The sequence below is a fragment of the Meles meles genome, chromosome 20, assembly GCF_922984935.1.
Source record: "Meles meles chromosome 20, mMelMel3.1 paternal haplotype, whole genome shotgun sequence".
Taxonomy (NCBI): domain Eukaryota; kingdom Metazoa; phylum Chordata; class Mammalia; order Carnivora; family Mustelidae; genus Meles; species Meles meles.
The window spans coordinates 14,800,350-14,816,695 of record NC_060085.1 but is presented as its reverse complement, the minus strand read 5'-3'; the positions used below and the strand labels follow the sequence as shown (position 1 = coordinate 14,816,695).

The window sequence follows — 16,346 nt, the reverse complement described above, 5'->3', positions numbered from 1 at the left end:
AGTCCCAGACCTCCGTCCGGGCCCCTCCAGGGACCTCGGCCCCGTCCCCAGCCTGCAAGTCGAGGGTGCCCGGCGGCTCCTGAGCACTCGTCCGGCCGCCGCCAGCGAGAAAGATGTCACCGCCGTGCTACCGTCCTGGCCGCCGCGTCCTTTTCCTCCTCCTGGCCTTGCTGCTGCCTTCACTGACCCCAACCCGCGCCCCAGCGCCCCCAGGCCCCGCCGCCGCCCTGCTCCAGGCTCTCGGGCTGCCCAACGTGCATCGGGGCGCCCCCACACCTCGGCCCGTACCCCCCGTCATGTGGCGCCTCTTCCGCCACCGGGACCCCCAGGAAGCCAGGGTGGGCCCGCGGCGGATGCCCCAGGAGACCACCCTGAGACCGTGCCACGTGGAGGAGCTGGGGGTCGCCGGAAACATCGTGCGCCACATCCCGGACCGCGGTGAGTAGGGCCCGTGCTGGGGGGGGGCGTGTGCCGGGGAGGCTGAGACCCCGCTGTGCGCCCCGCCAGGAGCCTCCAGCGCCGCGTGGGGGAAGCCAGAGCAGCTCCAAATGTCCCCACCCGCCCCGTCCAGCCCATGAGACACCTGGACCGGCCCGCACTCCATGTCCTCTTCCCCGTGGGCATCTGCGGGGACCGGTTGGAATGGTCCCAAGGCCAGGCTCCCTTGCACTAGGCAAGGCTCCTAGGTTGCAGCTGAAGCCCTGCCCCCACTCTCCCCTCCTTCCCCCCGCTGTTTCACACCATTTGATGCCTTTCCTGCAGATACCACATCTCCAGCATCGCTTCCCCAGGGGCCCCAGGCATCCGTTCATCTCTCGCCCTGCCTGGGTCCCGCGGTCAGGCCGCCCTCACCGGCCAGGCTTTCTCTTACTTGGAATTGATGCCCTGCCCCCCACTCCCCGCCCCCCGCCTCCCGCGCGCCACTTCACACCATTTGACGCCTTCTAACAGTTGGCGCCCCCAGCCCCGGGGGCTCACCTTTCCCGGTCCGCAGCAGAAACCCCCTCGCGGGCAAGCCAGGCAGGGCGCGGGAGCGCAGCGCCAGCCCAGCCCTCTCCCTGCCTCCCCAGGTGCGTCCACTCGGCCCCCGGAGCCCGCCTGGGCCGCGGGGCAGTGCCCTGAGTGGACCGTCGTCTTCGATCTGTCCGCCGTGGAACCTGCAGAGCGCCCGAGCCGAGCACGCCTGGAGCTGCGCTTTGCGGCGGCTGAGGCGCCGGCCGGCTGGGAGCTGAGCATAAGGCAGGCGGCGGAGGGCCAGGGAGCGGGCGCCGGGCCGGTGCTGCTCCGTCAGGCGGTGCCCACCCTGGGAACGCCGGTGCGCGCGGAGCTGCTGGGCGCCGCCTGGCCCCGCAACACGTCGGCGCCGCGCAGCCTTCGCCTGGCTCTGGCGCTGCGCCCCCGGGCCCCCGCCGCCTGCGCGCACCTGGCCGAGGCCTCGCTGCTGCTGGTGACCCTCGACCCGCGCCTGTGCCACCCACTGGTCCGGCCGCGGCGCGAAGCTGAGCCCGTAGTGAGCGGCAGCCCCGGGGGCGCGTGTCGCACGAGACGGCTCTACGTGAGCTTCCGCGAGGTGGGCTGGCACCGCTGGGTCATTGCGCCGCGCGGCTTCCTGGCCAACTACTGCCAGGGCCAGTGCGCACTGCCTGCCACGCTGTCGGGCCCCGGCGGGTCACCCCCGCTCAACCACGCCGTGCTCCGCGCACTCATGCACGCGGCTGCCCCCGGCGCCGGCGGCCTGCCCTGCTGCGTGCCTGCACGCCTGTCGCCCATCTCTGTGCTCTTCTTCGACAACAGCGACAACGTGGTGCTGCGGCACTACGAGGACATGGTGGTGGACGAGTGTGGCTGCCGCTGACGGAGCCAGAGGGGGGCCCAAACAATAAACACTGCGTGGTCCGCTCCCCCGTCTGGTCTGGTCACATGGGGGTGGGAGAGGAAGCAACCACTTCCACCATCACCCATTGCCAGGGTGGTGGGACAGTGACCCACAGTGACCCCACCTGCCTAGCTCTGCCAGGGCTGGGGTCCTAGATCCCCATCCCCAGGTAGCCCAACAACTAACCCGCCCAAGAGCCCAAGAGCCGCCCACTGCAGGCCCAGGTGCTGCCAGTTGTAGGGGCCGAGGTCACCCCTGCCCTGCAGCACAGATCTGGTCATTCTCAGCTTTGCCGTCCAGGTGACCCCACGGCTCCCAACCAGCCAGGTCCCCAGGCCAAGTGCTCTATCTCCCTGCAGTTCACCTGCCCCCGTGTGAACACAAGAGCTGTTTATTAAGATTTTATTGGTGACAATAGAGTTTAAAACAAATCGACCAGAAATCAAAAGTTACATTGCCTTGGTACAGATGCTCCTCAATCTGGAAAACGGAACTGCTGCTATGAAGGTGGAGAACAAAGCAAACAGCACAAAGCGGAGGCAAAGCATGCCAAGGACAGAATAGGGCGGGTGGGCGGGCGCAGGTGTCGCCCACGGGGTGTGTCGCACTAGGGGTCATAGCGGAAACCTATCCAAACTCTATGCCTCTATGTGGCCTATCAAAAGAAGGGGGAAACCGAAAGCCCTACAGCAATGGTAATAAATAAGAGGCCTTGCCAGAAGGAAGGTGGCCTGTGTGTCCCCGTCTCCCAAGTACAAGCTGGAATCTGGAGGCTTCGATAAGGGCCAGTGTCGGCCTCACAGGGATGGGGAAGCTGGGGGGGGGGGGGGGGCGAGGCAGTGTAGGGTCACCAGGGCCTAGGTAGGCAGGGGATGATCCCCAAAGAGGTGGTTGTCAGGAGACTACTATCCCACCGTGGTGTGCAAGGAGCTGGGGGTGGCTCTCCCAGCTACAGCAGCTCCTTGAGTCCTGGCCCAGACCCCACAGAGGCCCCCTCTACCAGCTGAGGTGACAAACTGCTCCAAGCTCCTTCGGCATAGAACCAACTTTTTTCTGAAACTTACTCCTTTTCCAAAAAAAAGCAGAAATCACCCCACCCCATCACAGCTGTACCCACAGGTAGAAAGTCTCCCAACGTGGAGGGTGGGGTAGAGAACAAGGTAGGTGGGGCGCTCGGCGTGTCCGACCAGCCACAGGGACTGTGGGTGCCTCCCGGGGTACAGGTCCTCTTGGCTGCTGTCTTCCACCAAATCCTCAGGAAGGACCCCGGGGAAGAAGCCACTGGTCAGGGAACAGCCACCTCCCCACCCTCTGGCCTCCCGGCCAGTCCTGCCCAAGGCCTGCCCGGGGTGGGTGGGGCATGAGTCCGCGGCGCGTGGGAAGCAGGTTGCTTCTCAGAGTCCAGCGGAGACTGGGGCTGCCTGGCCCGGGACGAGACCGTGCTCTCTCACCGCCCTGACGTGCAGGGAGAAGCCGCTGGAAGCTAAATCTGAAAACAAAAATTCTCCTCGCGATCCCGTCACAGGTGTTGATCCTAATCTTGAGATGTGTTGCCTTGTTTTACTTGTTTAAACTTCGTTTCTGGAAGCTTCTCGCGTCTCCCAGGTCCACCACTAAGATTTGAGAGACAAACTCAGGAAAGTATATTTTTCAGTACTCCTTTGAAAGAATCTTTAAAAAACAAACAGAAAAACCCAAAACACCGTGTTTTCTTTAAATGAAACCCTCTTAGAACACAGGCAGCGTGACCAGGGCAGTTTCAGAGCTGGCGGGGACAGAACCCACACCTCCGCGGGGATCTCCCGGCACGGCCGCCCCGGCAAGGAGCCTGCTCGGCACAGAAATGCGAAGTTTTTCCTGCTAAAACGTAGTCCCCTTTCAATAAAAGAGAAACAGAAAGAAAAGAACAGAGGAAAGGGCTACTCTGAGATGAGGGTCTTCCTCCCTCCGCCCTGGTCGCAGACCCAGGTGTGGACGCGGCGAGCGCTGGGCCTCCTTGGCGAGCGGGGCTGGCAGGGCTCGCTGGCGGGCGGTCCTCCGCGGCCGCCTGCTTCCCGTTCTCCCTTCTCCTTCTCCTCGCCGCCGCGGGCCAGCAGTGGGCGCTCGCTCTGTCTCGGGCTCCTCTCTCCCTCGGGTGCTCCTCTCCCTCTCCTGTTGCTCACAGTGGTGCTTCAGTTTTAGCAGTGGAAAACAGGTATCCATTTATTTTTATTTTTTATTACCCAGAATAAGATGCTGATGGACTAAGCCACATAGCTTAGCTCTTCCGCTGCCACCTGCAGGGAGGGAGGAGGGCAAGGGGCCATCAGAGCAGCTGGGGGGGGGGGGGGCGAAGGTGCAGGGCTCCTCCCCCCACTCCACTGTGTGCCTGTGAAACAGGACCTCGGAGGCTGGCCCGGCGCCCCGACTAGTGACTCCCCATCCAAAGAGGGAAGCCAACCACCCCACTCACCCAGCACACACACGGATAGAGGACCCGGGCCTAGGTTTACCCAGCTCTGGTCACAGCACGTTCAGGGGAACCCTATGTCAGGGTCTTAATGGCACCCCGAAGCCCCTCGTGCAGAGGTGCCCCATGGAGCTGCAGCCAGGACTCCCACATCCACCCCTTCCTCACGGAGTTCCAGGACTCAGGAAAGGACCATCATGCGGGGAGCTGGGATGAAGCCCCTATTCCCTGGCCACCACGAGCCGATGCACGGCGGCCAAAATGACCCGCACAGGACAAGCTGGCCCTTGGGGACCTGAGACCCCTACCACACGTTTCCCTGATTTCCCATCATGTCCAGATCCCGATAAAGACCTCCTGCGGGGGTCAGCTTGCCTTCTAGTACTGGGACAGCCCTGTCACGCCGCCGTGCTGGTATGCCCGCTCCCCTTGGTACGTGGAGTCTTGCGACAGTGCCACATCAATCTGTGACTTAAACTCATCGCCAAGGTAACTGTCCTGAAAAACAAAATTGGGGAGATAAGCATCCCCTTGGAGGATGTGCTGACATCCTTCCAGCCTCAAGAACCTGCCCGGAGAAGGATCTGAAATCTAAGTGGCAGGAGACCCACATGGGTTTACCTCACCATCCGATACAGGTCACCCAGGTCCGCTAAGACCCTGCCGTCCCCCTGCCGAGGGCGGCCAGACAGAGTGGTGCTCAGGCCTGCAGGGGTAAGTGTGTGGGCTCAGTCCCAGCAGCCCTGCCCTCCCTGCTCACCTGGGACAGCTCGGGCTGGGAGAGGCCGGGCTGGCTCATCTGGGAGGGCTGGCTCATGGAGATGTAGCCCTGGGTCAGGGCGCCCTGGGAGAACGGCTGTGATGCCACGTCTTGGCTGGCCTGGCTGTTGGGGAGATTCGTCTGGCTGGGTCCAGGGAGCCCAAAGCGGTTCTTCTGGCGCCCCCCACGACCAGTCTTGCCTTTTGGGGTACCCCGGCCTGAAAGACAGCAGTCCAGGTTCCTTGAAGATCTGCACCCAACCGACAAGCCCAGCTGCCCGAAGCCCAGACGTGAAAAAATTGTGGTGCCAGCGTGCCTTTCCCGACGAGCAGCCACCCGGTGCTCACCTGCTGCCGGCCCGTTTGCTTGTCCGAAGTACCCTGGCGGTGGCATGGGGGGCATGACCAGATTGAAGGGGATGGGAATGTTCATGGCGGCCACGTGGCTGGGGCCCGCGCTGATCATGCCAATCTGGTCGTGGGTCTGGAAGTACATGTTTGAGGGCCGGCCTGCAAGACACAAGGTGGACGGCGGGCGTCATCGCCACATCCACTGCGCTCACGCCTGGGCCACGAATGAATGCTGAGCAGCTGGAATGTCACTCTCATCCTGCCGCTACTGTCACAGGGTTTCTCGGGGCAGCCTGACAGCAAAGCCACTGCAGCGATACAGAATCTCACGACTTGACCCCCGCTCTGGACAGCCTCCCTGGGGTGGCTCCTGGGAACAAGACTTTTCTCTCCGGGGACTGGAGAATCCCTGGCCTGTAAGCATCCAAAAGACTGAAGCTGTGATGCATTTCCAACTGAGAAAAAGTTCTTTCTAGGGAAATTTTAAGCTCACATTACCTGCAACACCTGCCCCCCCATAACTAAGTGGACAGATCAGTGGATCCCACTGAAAATGCAGGCCCCCAGGCACCCCCGGGCTAGGCATATCCCAATCTGCACAGAGCTGCCTGAGGGCTGGGTAGTCAAAGGGAGCCAAGGCAGGACAGCATAGCCTTCTGGTCCGCCCTCCAGGGCCGAGAGCCTTAGCTGGGCCCACAGGGAGCTCAGGGATGAAAGACGGGCCCAGAGTTCCCTACGCGGCAACTCACTGGATGTGGCAACATCTGTCACTTAAGCCCAGCAACCAGAACACAGGGGAAGCAGGGAAAGGGGGCTTGCCTACTTCACAGTGGGAGGAACTGCTGGGCTGCACCTGGCCCCAGGATGGCCACTGAGCCCACAAGACGACAAAGCTCAGTGTAAAATGAAGGCTTTTGGCACCAAGTACCCAGGTGAGCGAGTCACCCTCTGTAGAGGCTGGTGCAAGGAAGGGTCCCAGGAGACAGGGACCTGGGGGATAAATGAGAACCATCTAGACACTGGCTCAGGCAAGAGGAGGTGCTGCACACAGCAGGGGTAAGGCTCAGCCCCAGGACAGAGACCCCACACAAGAGAGCAAGCAGAAACGGGAAGGCTGGTGAAATGGGAACCAAGTCTGTGGGCGGCCTGGAGAGCTACAGGGGTGCCCCCCAACTGAGTGGGTGAACCAAGTGTAGGGTGGGCAGGGAGCACTGCGCCCTGGGGCCCAGGGGCAAGCAGACAGAACTACAGTATTTGCTTGCAAACCTCCACAAGCAGAGCTCTGGTATTTAAAAAACAAAAACAAAAAACAAAAAACCACAATGTACGTAAACACTGAAACAGACCAAGTCTTTGATTTCAGACAAGAGAAGGTGAGAAGGAGCTCCATCAGACAGGTTTCTGTGGACTGAGGCTTGGGAGGTCACCCCAGGAGTGGCAGGGCCAAAAGCTGCAGGCGTGGGAACTATCAACATCCCCAGGGCCGGTGTGCTCCCCCGGAGAGCAGACTCACCCTGGCTGCTACGATCGTACACTGATCCGGGGATGATGGCCTCCCGAGCATCATACATGGCTGTTGTCATGAAGCGGGCTCCCTGCAAGGGTTCAGACAGGTGAGGAATTTACCACCTTGACACAAGAACTCTCTCAAGCTCTGGGGGCCAGGCCACGCCAAGGCCGACCCCAGGCTTGCTGACTGCTGGGCTCTGGGCCTCGCCCACCCCTCCTCCACCAGCCTAGCCTCTGACGCTGAACGGATCTGCCTTCAGGCTTCACCTCAAACAGCACCAGCTTCTAGGTCCCCCAGAGCACCCTGGGTTCACAGGGTTTCCCACTGCCCAGTCCATCCCCTAGCTGCCACCCAGGACTTTACATCCCAAAAGGCCAAGTCGGAAAGCTTGGGAGACACGGGACGGGGGAGATCCGTGACAACAAGCCACACCAACATGTGCGACTGCCCTCAGCTCACACTTGCAGGGAACAGCAGTTGGGCCCGGGCCCCCACCCCCGCCCGCGGCCGCTCACCGGGTTGATGGTGTTGACAAGCTTCCTGGGCTTGCTGAACTGCATGAGGCTCTCGCGCAGGTTGTTCAGCGGCCCCTCCACCAGCACCTTCTGCTCCTTGTAGTAGTTCAGCAGGTGGTTCCAGAGCGGCTGCTTGGACAGGGCCTTCGGGTTGCCCACGATAATGACCCCGTACCTGCAAGGTGTGGCCACAAAAACAAGGTGTTTGGGGCTCTGCATGGTACGCAGAACACCACGTAACACAGTGAAGCAAGATAGGGCAAAAACCCGAAATCCATACCCAAGGTCACAGGATGCGCTCCTGGTGCCCCATATGCCTCCCTGCCCGGGCGCCCGGCCTGTCTCCGACAGCGCCCACCATGAGCGCTAGGCACAGACGAGCACACTGCTGTCACAGTGACCTGGCGCTGGAGCCCACCAGGCAAGCTGTCCCCAGCAAACAGGGCGTATCTGCAGACAACTTGGGAGGCGCCCAGACATCAAAACTCCTCCATGAGCAAAGGAGCTCAGATGAGCCTCCTTGTTTGCTGCCACGGGTCGGCCTCCTGGGGGGTCAGCCACAGCCCCCAGCAGGCTCCGTGGCCTCGGGAAGCCCAACAGGCCAGGGCACAGACCTCAGTGACCAAGCCGGGGACTGGCTTCTCTGGTGGACGCTCACCTCACCCAGCTATTTCAGGACCCCCATACCCCAGTGCTAGCCACCAAACAAGACGGCAGCCTAGAAGAGGGAGGCAGAAACAAATAACCACCAATGTGCCCTGACAGGGAAAGAACCAATGGAAGAAGCGAGCCTGACTTCCGGCTGGTATGGGGGTAGCTGTGGTCTGGTTTTACTCAAACGTGACAAACAGCCACCTTATTCTCTCTAGGTCCCCTCTGCTATCATCATCATTTCAAAAAATATTACATTCTAGGGCTAAAAACATAGACAAGACCAAAAGGTAAGATTCGGGGATTAACTGTCTTCACAGAGATACAAATTGCACTAGTGGGTTTTAAGCTTAGGTCGAAAGGGCCTAGATGACCCTGCCCACAAAACTGAGGCCACACAAGCCCACCAGGACAGGACACAAAGGCATCTTGTCGGGACGCCTTCTCCCTAAACTACTGCTTGGGAGCACTCTGACCTCTGGCGCTGGCGAAGCCCAGTCCCACCCGCGTGGGGCCCAAAGTTCAGCTGTGGTGGGAGAACTGGAGGAGGTAGCGAACCAGGCCAGGAGCAGGCCTTGGGCAAACCCTCCCGGCTTCAGGGAAAAGTCCCTCCAAAGAACTCCCGTGGCAGGAGGGAGGCACCTGCCACCAGCAAGGCCCAACGGGACACAGTCCTCCATACCTCGCTCTGGTCAGGGCCACATTAAGCCGCCTGGGGTCATTTAAAAACCCGATGCCTTGGTGCTCGTTGGCTCGCACACAGGAAAGGATGATGAAGTCCTTCTCTCGCCCCTGGAATGCGTCCACGCTGGCGATCTCCACCTCCTACAAGGGACCCATGGTCGCAGTCAGCCAGCTGGCTGCCTTCAAGGACCCTCAGACTGTGGGAATGTTGTTGGGATGAACTGTTCAGTCCCACCAAGGAGCCTGGGACCTGAAGCCTGCTGAGCCCCCAGCGCCAGCCTCCGGCAGCAAGGAGGGAGCCCCTCTGGCTGGACCTACTCCCCCCGGGGTTTCCTGCTCCCCAGCCCCTCTCTCCTGGCCTTCCTGTGCTCTGGTTGTTTTTTTTAACTGTGGCAATTCGTTACCCAATAATAAAAGCATACATCCTTGCTGCAAAAGCCCTTAGACGGCACCCAAGTTAACAAAATAAAGACCACCTGTACATGGTCACTTGGGCGCTACTTCGTGTTTTGGTTCATCTCTGCAGAGAAAGAGAATTCTGTGGTCCCGCACCCTTCCAACACACACACCCTGGATGCCTCACCCAGACAATGGTGCAAGAGTGAACGGCATTTTCCTGACCACATAACATCCACCGTAAGGCCAGCAGGTAATCATACCATACGGTTCAACTTGGAAGTACTTTCAGTTTTGCTCTGAAAATCATCCTGAGAAAAATCCGAAGGGAACACATGCCCTCCCGGGATGGCGGTGCCAGCCACAGGCCCGGCTGGGCGCGCGCACCTGGTAGAGCTTGGTGTGCAGGGAGCCGCTGAACTGCATGTACTGCACCAGGTAGGAGCGCTGGCCCTCGTATGGGGTGATGATGCCGATCTGGTCGGGCTTGGCCCCTGCCTTCAGCAGCTTCGTGGTGATCTTCTCCACGTTGGCAGCTTCCGTCCTAGGAAAACCCGCCTTTCAGTTCCTCCGCTGCCCTCGCAGGCCCGGAGACCGAGGCCGGAAGCCATGGGAGGTGCGGGGCAGTTCCATGTCCAGGGCAGCCCTGAGAAGGCTTTGCCCGCTGTGCCCACAACCGGGCTCCCCACCATTTATCAAGGGAGTCAGAGGGGACGGGGAGGCTCACACGTGGGCTTAGCAGTATCTGCTCAATAGAAGAACACACATTGAAGACGGAAAGTGGAAACCGCTGCTGGTTTAGGTGTCCACACACAGCAGGGACAAGGAGGGCTAGGAGAAGCTTCAGAACCAAGGCAGAAAAAGAACATGTGCGCGGCGGCTACTTGCCAAGCTGCCACTGAAGCCAGCAGACACTGAGGGCGAGTCTCCACTTACCTGTTCAGGTAGGAGGTGCCTGAGCTGGCAATCTCCTCTTGGCCCTGGGTCACGTAGAAGAACATTGGCTTATCAGGCTGGGGCCACTGGAAGTCAAACCCCTTCTTCACTCGGTCCGCTATCACCAGGGAGGGAAAAGAGGCAACACTTCCCATTAGAGAAGAAAGCCACCGCCCATCCTGGACTGCATGTAGAGGGAACAGTGCAGAAACCCGTGCTACAGCAGTCAGCAGCAGGCCTCAGGCAAGAGACCCCGGTCAGTGGGGCTCTGAGGTGGACTCAAGCAGGTCCACCGCCCCGAAATGCCCCGGAAGGAGTGAAGCTGTGCATACCAACACCCAGCTGCCCACTGCACAAAGCTGGCTCACTCACTGAACGTTACCTCCCCGGCTGGTGCTTTCTGTGGCCTGTTTAAGAAATCTCCGCCTACCCCAGGGTCACGAATATATTGTTTTCTTCTAGAAGCTTTACTGCGGTGCCTTAAAGGACCCATAAATCCCTCCAACTGGCTTTTATGGATGACACTGCTGAGTCAATCTCTTCCTGTCACAGACCAAAGTCTTCCAACAGGTGGGTCTGCCCCTGGATTCTACCTTGGGCACCGTGCCCACACTACCCAAGCAACGACAGCTCTGCAGTAACTCGGGACATCTGGCCGTGTAAGCCACCACCTCCGCGGGGCTCTTCAGGTGCACCCTGGCTATTCTGGGCCCTGTGCATTTCCTTATAATTTCAAAAATTAGCTCGTCCATTCACTTGCCCCAGTGACCTCTTTGGGAATTTTGGAGCTGCATCTAATCTATAGATCAGCATGAGAAAAATGGTGTTTTTGCATCAAAACAGCCTAACACCAATGATCCACTTTATGTCAAGCTGAGAAAGAGTCCACGTCCATCTCTATCGTTCTAGCGAGGGCAGTAGCCAACCGGCTAGCTCAGTGGCACATTAGCCCAGGGGTTGCTGGATAATGTTTGACCACTGGGGGTGGTGGGGGCAAGGCTGGTCTATTACGGCCTCCAGTTTCTGTAGTGCAAATGCTCCCACCACAGCTGATGTCAGGCTACCCCAAGAAGGGGTCTGGGTGGGTGCCAGCACTGCCTCGGACAGGGGCCATCTTGGACCTCAAGGGTGCTCCTGGGAATTAGGCTGTATTCTGGGTTCAGATACTAGTTATACAGGTGTGTTCACTTAGAGAAGACTCACCAAGCTGAACACTGAGGACTTGGGCACTTCTTTACACTTTAATGAAGAATTTAAAAATGTGTACTCAGGGTGCCTAGGTGGCACAGTCAATTAAACGTCCAACTCCTGGTGTCCGCTCAAGTTGTGATCTCAGGGTCGTGAGATCAAGCCCTGAGATGGGCTCTGAGCTCAGCATGGATCTGCTTCAGATTCTCTCTCCCCTCTCCCTATCCCTCCTGCTCATGCTCAGTCACTCTAAATAAAAAAATCTTGTTATTATTGTTTTTTATATCTTTTCATTTTTATTTTTATTTTTTTTAAGATTGTATTTATTTACTTGACAGAGAACTAGCACAAGTAGGCAGAGGCAGGCAGAGGGAGAGAGAAGTAGGCTCTCTGCTGAGCAGGGAGCCTGATGTGGGACTCGATCCCAAGACCCTGGAATCATGACCTGAACCGAAGGCAGCAGCTTAACCAACTGAGCCACCAGGTGCCCCTATTATTGTTTTTTAAAAGATTTTATTTATGTATTTGGCAAAAAGAGAGCGAGAGAGGGAAAGCAGGCTTCCCGCCAAGCAGGGAGCCTGATTTGGAGCTTGATCCCAGACAGGACCTTGGGATCATGATCTGAGCTGAGGCAGACGCTGAACAACTGAGCCATCCAGGTGCCTCTGAAATAAATAAATCTTTAAAAAATATATATATATATACATCTATGTACTTAGCAGGTGCTGACCATGTGCTGGGCACAGAGGACACCACAGGGAGAAGCCACCACCACCCCTGCTCCCTGCCTCCCAGATCTGCCACCATGGAGGCAGGCAGAGCAGGGCCAGCAAGGGTCAGAATCAGTGCTAAGCATGGTTTCCCCAATTAGTATCAAATTGCAAACAAGTTCCTCGTAGCCTGGCCTTTCCTAGCGCCACCACCCAATGGACCAACAATGCTGTAAGCGTCATGGTCATGGGAACACTCATAGTGCCATCAACTCCCAGGACCACACGGCACCATGGCTGCACAGCTTGGCCAGGCGCACACGCTCAGCCTCCATCTCACCTAGATGGCAGGCCAGACAAGGTCAACATGGCAGGCTGCTGGCATTAACCAGACATTAAGAACGCCAGTCTCGGGGCAGCTGGGTGGCTCGGTGGGTTAAAACCTCTGCCTTTGGCTCAGGTCATGATCCCAGGGCCCTGGGATCGAGACCCACATCGGGCTCTCTGCTCAGCAGGGACCCTGCTTCCTCCTCTTCCTCTCTGCCTGCCTCTCTGCCTACTTGTGATCTCTGTCAAATAAGTAACTAAATAAATGAATAAATAAAAATCTTTTTAAAAAATGAAGAAAAAAAGCAAGCCAGTCTCAGGAACGCCTGGGTGGCTCAGTGGATCAATTCAGGTCACGATCCCAGGGTCCTGAGATCAACCCCCCGCATCAGGCTCCCTGCTCAGAGGTGGCTCCCTCCCTGTTCCCACTCCTCCTTTTTCTATTGCCTCTCTCTGCCAAATAAATAAATAAAAATCTTAAAAAAAAAAAAAAAAAAAGGAATGCCAGTCTCAGGACCCCTTATATGCCCTAAAAAGTTGAGGAATCCAAGCAGCTACCATTTCCATAATTTACATCTAGTGACATTTACTACATTTTAAACCCAGAAACATAAAATACTTATAAGTTCCTTTAAAAATAAACATATCAGTGAAAATTTTTAATGAAAAATAGTATTTCCCACTAAAATATACATCTCGAGTTTCTGCGACTCAGCTGTTGCTGACTGCTTCTGTGCTCAGTCTCCCATCAGCCCTCAGAGTAGGACAATCGTACCTCACAGAGGGACGGAGTTGGAAAAGGGAAGAATGCATTATAACTTTCCCCACAACCATGGGATTCTGCTTGACTCCACACCAAAGCTGCATAGGAGGTCACCCTACAGGTTGGTGATGATGGCTTTTCTCCTCTGCCTGCCCTTGGGATGGCCTCTGACTTTGTAACATCTTTGTGGGCCATCAGAATGGGAAGTACTTGTTCACCAAGTCAGAGCTCCCAAAGACTCACATACTTCACAGATACCTGTCACTACCACAGATCTCATCAGAAAAGCCACTTGGCGTTGGAGAGACTTGGTTGGCCCAGATCAGGGACATGAGTTTGCCAAAATTCTGCTTTTCATTTTGAGTCCTCAGGTTTTATCACTGGAGATAAATATTGTCAATTGTTTTCCTTGAAGCCACAGCTGACTCACTTTGATCATTTCAGGGAAAGAACCTGCTGAACACCCCAGTCTGAATGACTGACCATACTGCGTCCTTGAGTCCTTTTAAAAACACCTACCATACTGCCAAATGTCTTAGAAGAGCTCCCTACCTCGACACGCACAGGGTCATACGGATGTACAAGTGAGTACTCGTCACTGAGGCATTCAGGGTCTTGCCTGCTGCAAGGATGTGGAAGTGACGACACATGGCAGTCTGGCAGCACTGTCCCCACTCATGCCAAGGCACCAGCCAGCAGCCCTCCAGGGTTGCCTCTGTACCCTCAGCATGAGTGTCCTCATGGCAAAAGGGCACATGATGCCTCAGTATTATCACGAGAGTAGTTCTGACCTCTGTCCTGTGAAGCCCCAGGACCCGGGTTTCGAGAACAACAGGGTAAGGAGTGGGAGGAACAGTCAGCTCTGCCACCTCCCGTTCTGTCCGCTGTGCGATAAGCCCCCGGTATGAGTTCTCAGGTAGTGACTCTGCATTTTACCAGGTCAAGGTCCCCCTTGACCACATGCGAAGGATGTCCCACACTCCAGGGTGGACACGCCATCCCGCAGACCACTGTACCTCTCTGAGGTGCCCCTTACACATGAGTGATCACCACATAAGGCCACTTAGGCAGCGACAACAGGTGTCATCTCGCCAGGCTGAGTTCCCTCCAGCCCCCCACTGCGGGCTGAGCACTACCTGCAGTGACGCCGTTCTGGAGGGAGCCCTCGTAGAAGATGTTGGAAGGGAAGGCGCTGAGCGCGGGGTGCATCCGGTACTGGACCTGCAGGCGGATGGGGCGGATGCCCAGCACTACCAGGCGCTCAAAGAGCGACTGAGACAGTCCCGCCTTGGCCGCTTTCTTGCACATCACCACAGGGCCCAGCTGGCAGTGGTCGCCCACGAGGATGAGCTGTGGTAAGAGGCCCACACAGGTGAGGAGCTCAAGTATGAAACAGGAGACGTCCGCGTTGAGGGGGCACGAAAGGGCCCTGGTGCTCTACGACCACCCAGTCACGTGGGACTCAAGAAGTAAGAGCCAATCAGCTCGGGAAACCACCCCCACATCCAGGTATCCCGCTTTCCTAAACGAGCTTGGTCACATCACTTCTCTTTTATGAAACACCTCCGTTAGCATGGCAACAGCGTTTGTCCTAAAAGCAAAAATCTTATGATTTCTTTTGGTTGTCAGAAACAGATACTACCGGAGGTCTTTTGTAAAAGCAAAGCAGTGTAATATGAATTTTTAAAGAGCAGGGATATTCTTTGCTTTATCCCATTTTGGCTGGTGAGAGGCAGCGCTTTACTGTTGGATAGCAGGGGCAACCTATACGTGGAACAACAGACTTGCACTCAGGACCCACAAGAGGTGTTCTGTGGGGGAACCCATCCTTCCAAGAACCCCTCAGTAAGCCCGCTGGGCACCCCTCTGCTCTGCCAAGACATCACACAGCACTACAGAGCATTACCAAAAACAAAGCCCCAGCGCGGAGAATGACACAGAACTAGAAAGAGAGAACACACACTGGTTTTCAAACAGGACGACAGTGAATGGCCCACCTGCTTGGCGCCAAGGACCACAGGGACCATGCACTCTGGTTCAGTGGCCTGGGTGCTCTCGTCAATTAAAATGGAGCGGAACTGCATCTTGGCGAGCCTCGGGTCCCCTGCACCCACACACGTGCAGCAGATGACATCTGCGTTCTGAAGATGAGAGCAGGCAAAGGATCAGGGAACCTGCATGGTAAGTGCTACCAGGTCCCCAAGGGCAGGTGGGACAGGGCACTGGTTTGCACCCTCCCTGACACCTACGAAAACAGGCCGCTGTCCCACCTGGACAATATCTACATCCGGGCTGTAGTGAAACTACCTTCTGAGATCCTAACTGATCTAGCTTCATCACGAAAACCTCTCAGCACAGATGTGGCTCTGTGCCTCAAGACAGCCTCCGAGAGGCAGTGCTGAGCTGGGGAAACCCTGCTTGGTTTGTTATAAAAGAGCAGAGAGTGTTCTAGACCCACCTACAGGCCAAGATGTGCAACCACTGAGAAGGCAAACGTGGGAGGTATCAATGTTTTCTCAAAAGCAAAATAAACTGCCGTAAAGGCGCCATGGTCTGCCCGGCACACTGAAACAGGTCCCACAGCCAAACGGAACCGAGCAGCCCAGCAGTTAAGAGCTCACCATGAGCAGCTCCCTCTCGGCGGTGCGCTTCAGGGCCCGGTACCGCTTCTCGTCGGCAGAGGACAGCTCCCCCGTCTCGTCCTTCAGCTGCTGCAGCTTCTGCAGCTCTGGCATGCTGGAAGCACCATGACACATCAGCAGGCAGGGGAGCCAGGTGTCGCCAGGGACCACGCCAGGGACTGCGCCCGGGACACGTGCCACGCTCGAGGCAGGCTACCCCACACCCACCTATCCATGTTCCTGATCTGGTTGTGCAGGGCCAGGAAGGACACTGGGGAGTCAATGGCCTCACGGCTCTTGGCGCAGAGACGCACGACCTTCAGCCCAGTCTGGTGGATCTTCTCAGTCAGCTGGTCCACAGCTATGTTACTTGGAGCACAGACGAGCACGGGCCTTCAACACAAGGTGAACAAATGTCTCAGAGCTCAGCCAGAGGAAATTCAGGAAATGCTAACTGCTAGGACTGTTTTTCTGACTCCCAAACAGTGGAGTCCCCCAACTTGAGACCTAAGACTAAAGCCAGGAGTGAACAAAGTTGAAGAAGCAAAAAATCCAACTGGTCTGGAGCTTCTAGCTCCCACCTGGTTGACACTCTTCTCATGTGCAGCTA

General features: G+C 57.3%; 2 protein-coding genes across 3 annotated transcripts in view; one reads left to right on the top strand and one right to left on the bottom strand.

The window, feature by feature from the left end:
* Positions 1 to 113: 113 nt before the first annotated feature.
* On the top strand, positions 114 to 1,900 carry GDF1 (growth differentiation factor 1). The gene is made up of 2 exons (XM_045990079.1): positions 114 to 438; positions 1,071 to 1,900. The coding sequence occupies exons 1-2, from the start codon at positions 114 to 116 to the stop codon at positions 1,853 to 1,855; spliced, it is 1,110 nt and encodes a 369-aa protein (XP_045846035.1). The 3' UTR covers positions 1,856 to 1,900.
* Positions 1,901 to 2,264: 364 nt separating this feature from the next.
* The window catches only part of UPF1 (UPF1 RNA helicase and ATPase), a 37,503-nt gene continuing 23,421 nt past the window's right edge, over positions 2,265 to 16,346 (bottom strand). For both annotated transcript variants that reach the window (XM_045990077.1, XM_045990078.1), the window contains exons 12-24: positions 15,965 to 16,129; positions 15,737 to 15,851; positions 15,113 to 15,256; positions 14,252 to 14,465; positions 10,128 to 10,245; positions 9,579 to 9,735; positions 8,794 to 8,936; positions 7,461 to 7,635; positions 6,949 to 7,030; positions 5,433 to 5,594; positions 5,086 to 5,303; positions 4,701 to 4,823; positions 2,265 to 4,152 (exon numbers count right to left, since the gene is read on the bottom strand). In XM_045990077.1, coding sequence (XP_045846033.1) covers positions 4,704 to 4,823; positions 5,086 to 5,303; positions 5,433 to 5,594; positions 6,949 to 7,030; positions 7,461 to 7,635; positions 8,794 to 8,936; positions 9,579 to 9,735; positions 10,128 to 10,245; positions 14,252 to 14,465; positions 15,113 to 15,256; positions 15,737 to 15,851; positions 15,965 to 16,129 — 1,813 coding nt within the window. In that variant the 3' untranslated portion in view covers positions 2,265 to 4,152; positions 4,701 to 4,703. The remainder of the gene's footprint in view (positions 4,153 to 4,700; positions 4,824 to 5,085; positions 5,304 to 5,432; positions 5,595 to 6,948; positions 7,031 to 7,460; positions 7,636 to 8,793; positions 8,937 to 9,578; positions 9,736 to 10,127; positions 10,246 to 14,251; positions 14,466 to 15,112; positions 15,257 to 15,736; positions 15,852 to 15,964; positions 16,130 to 16,346) is intronic.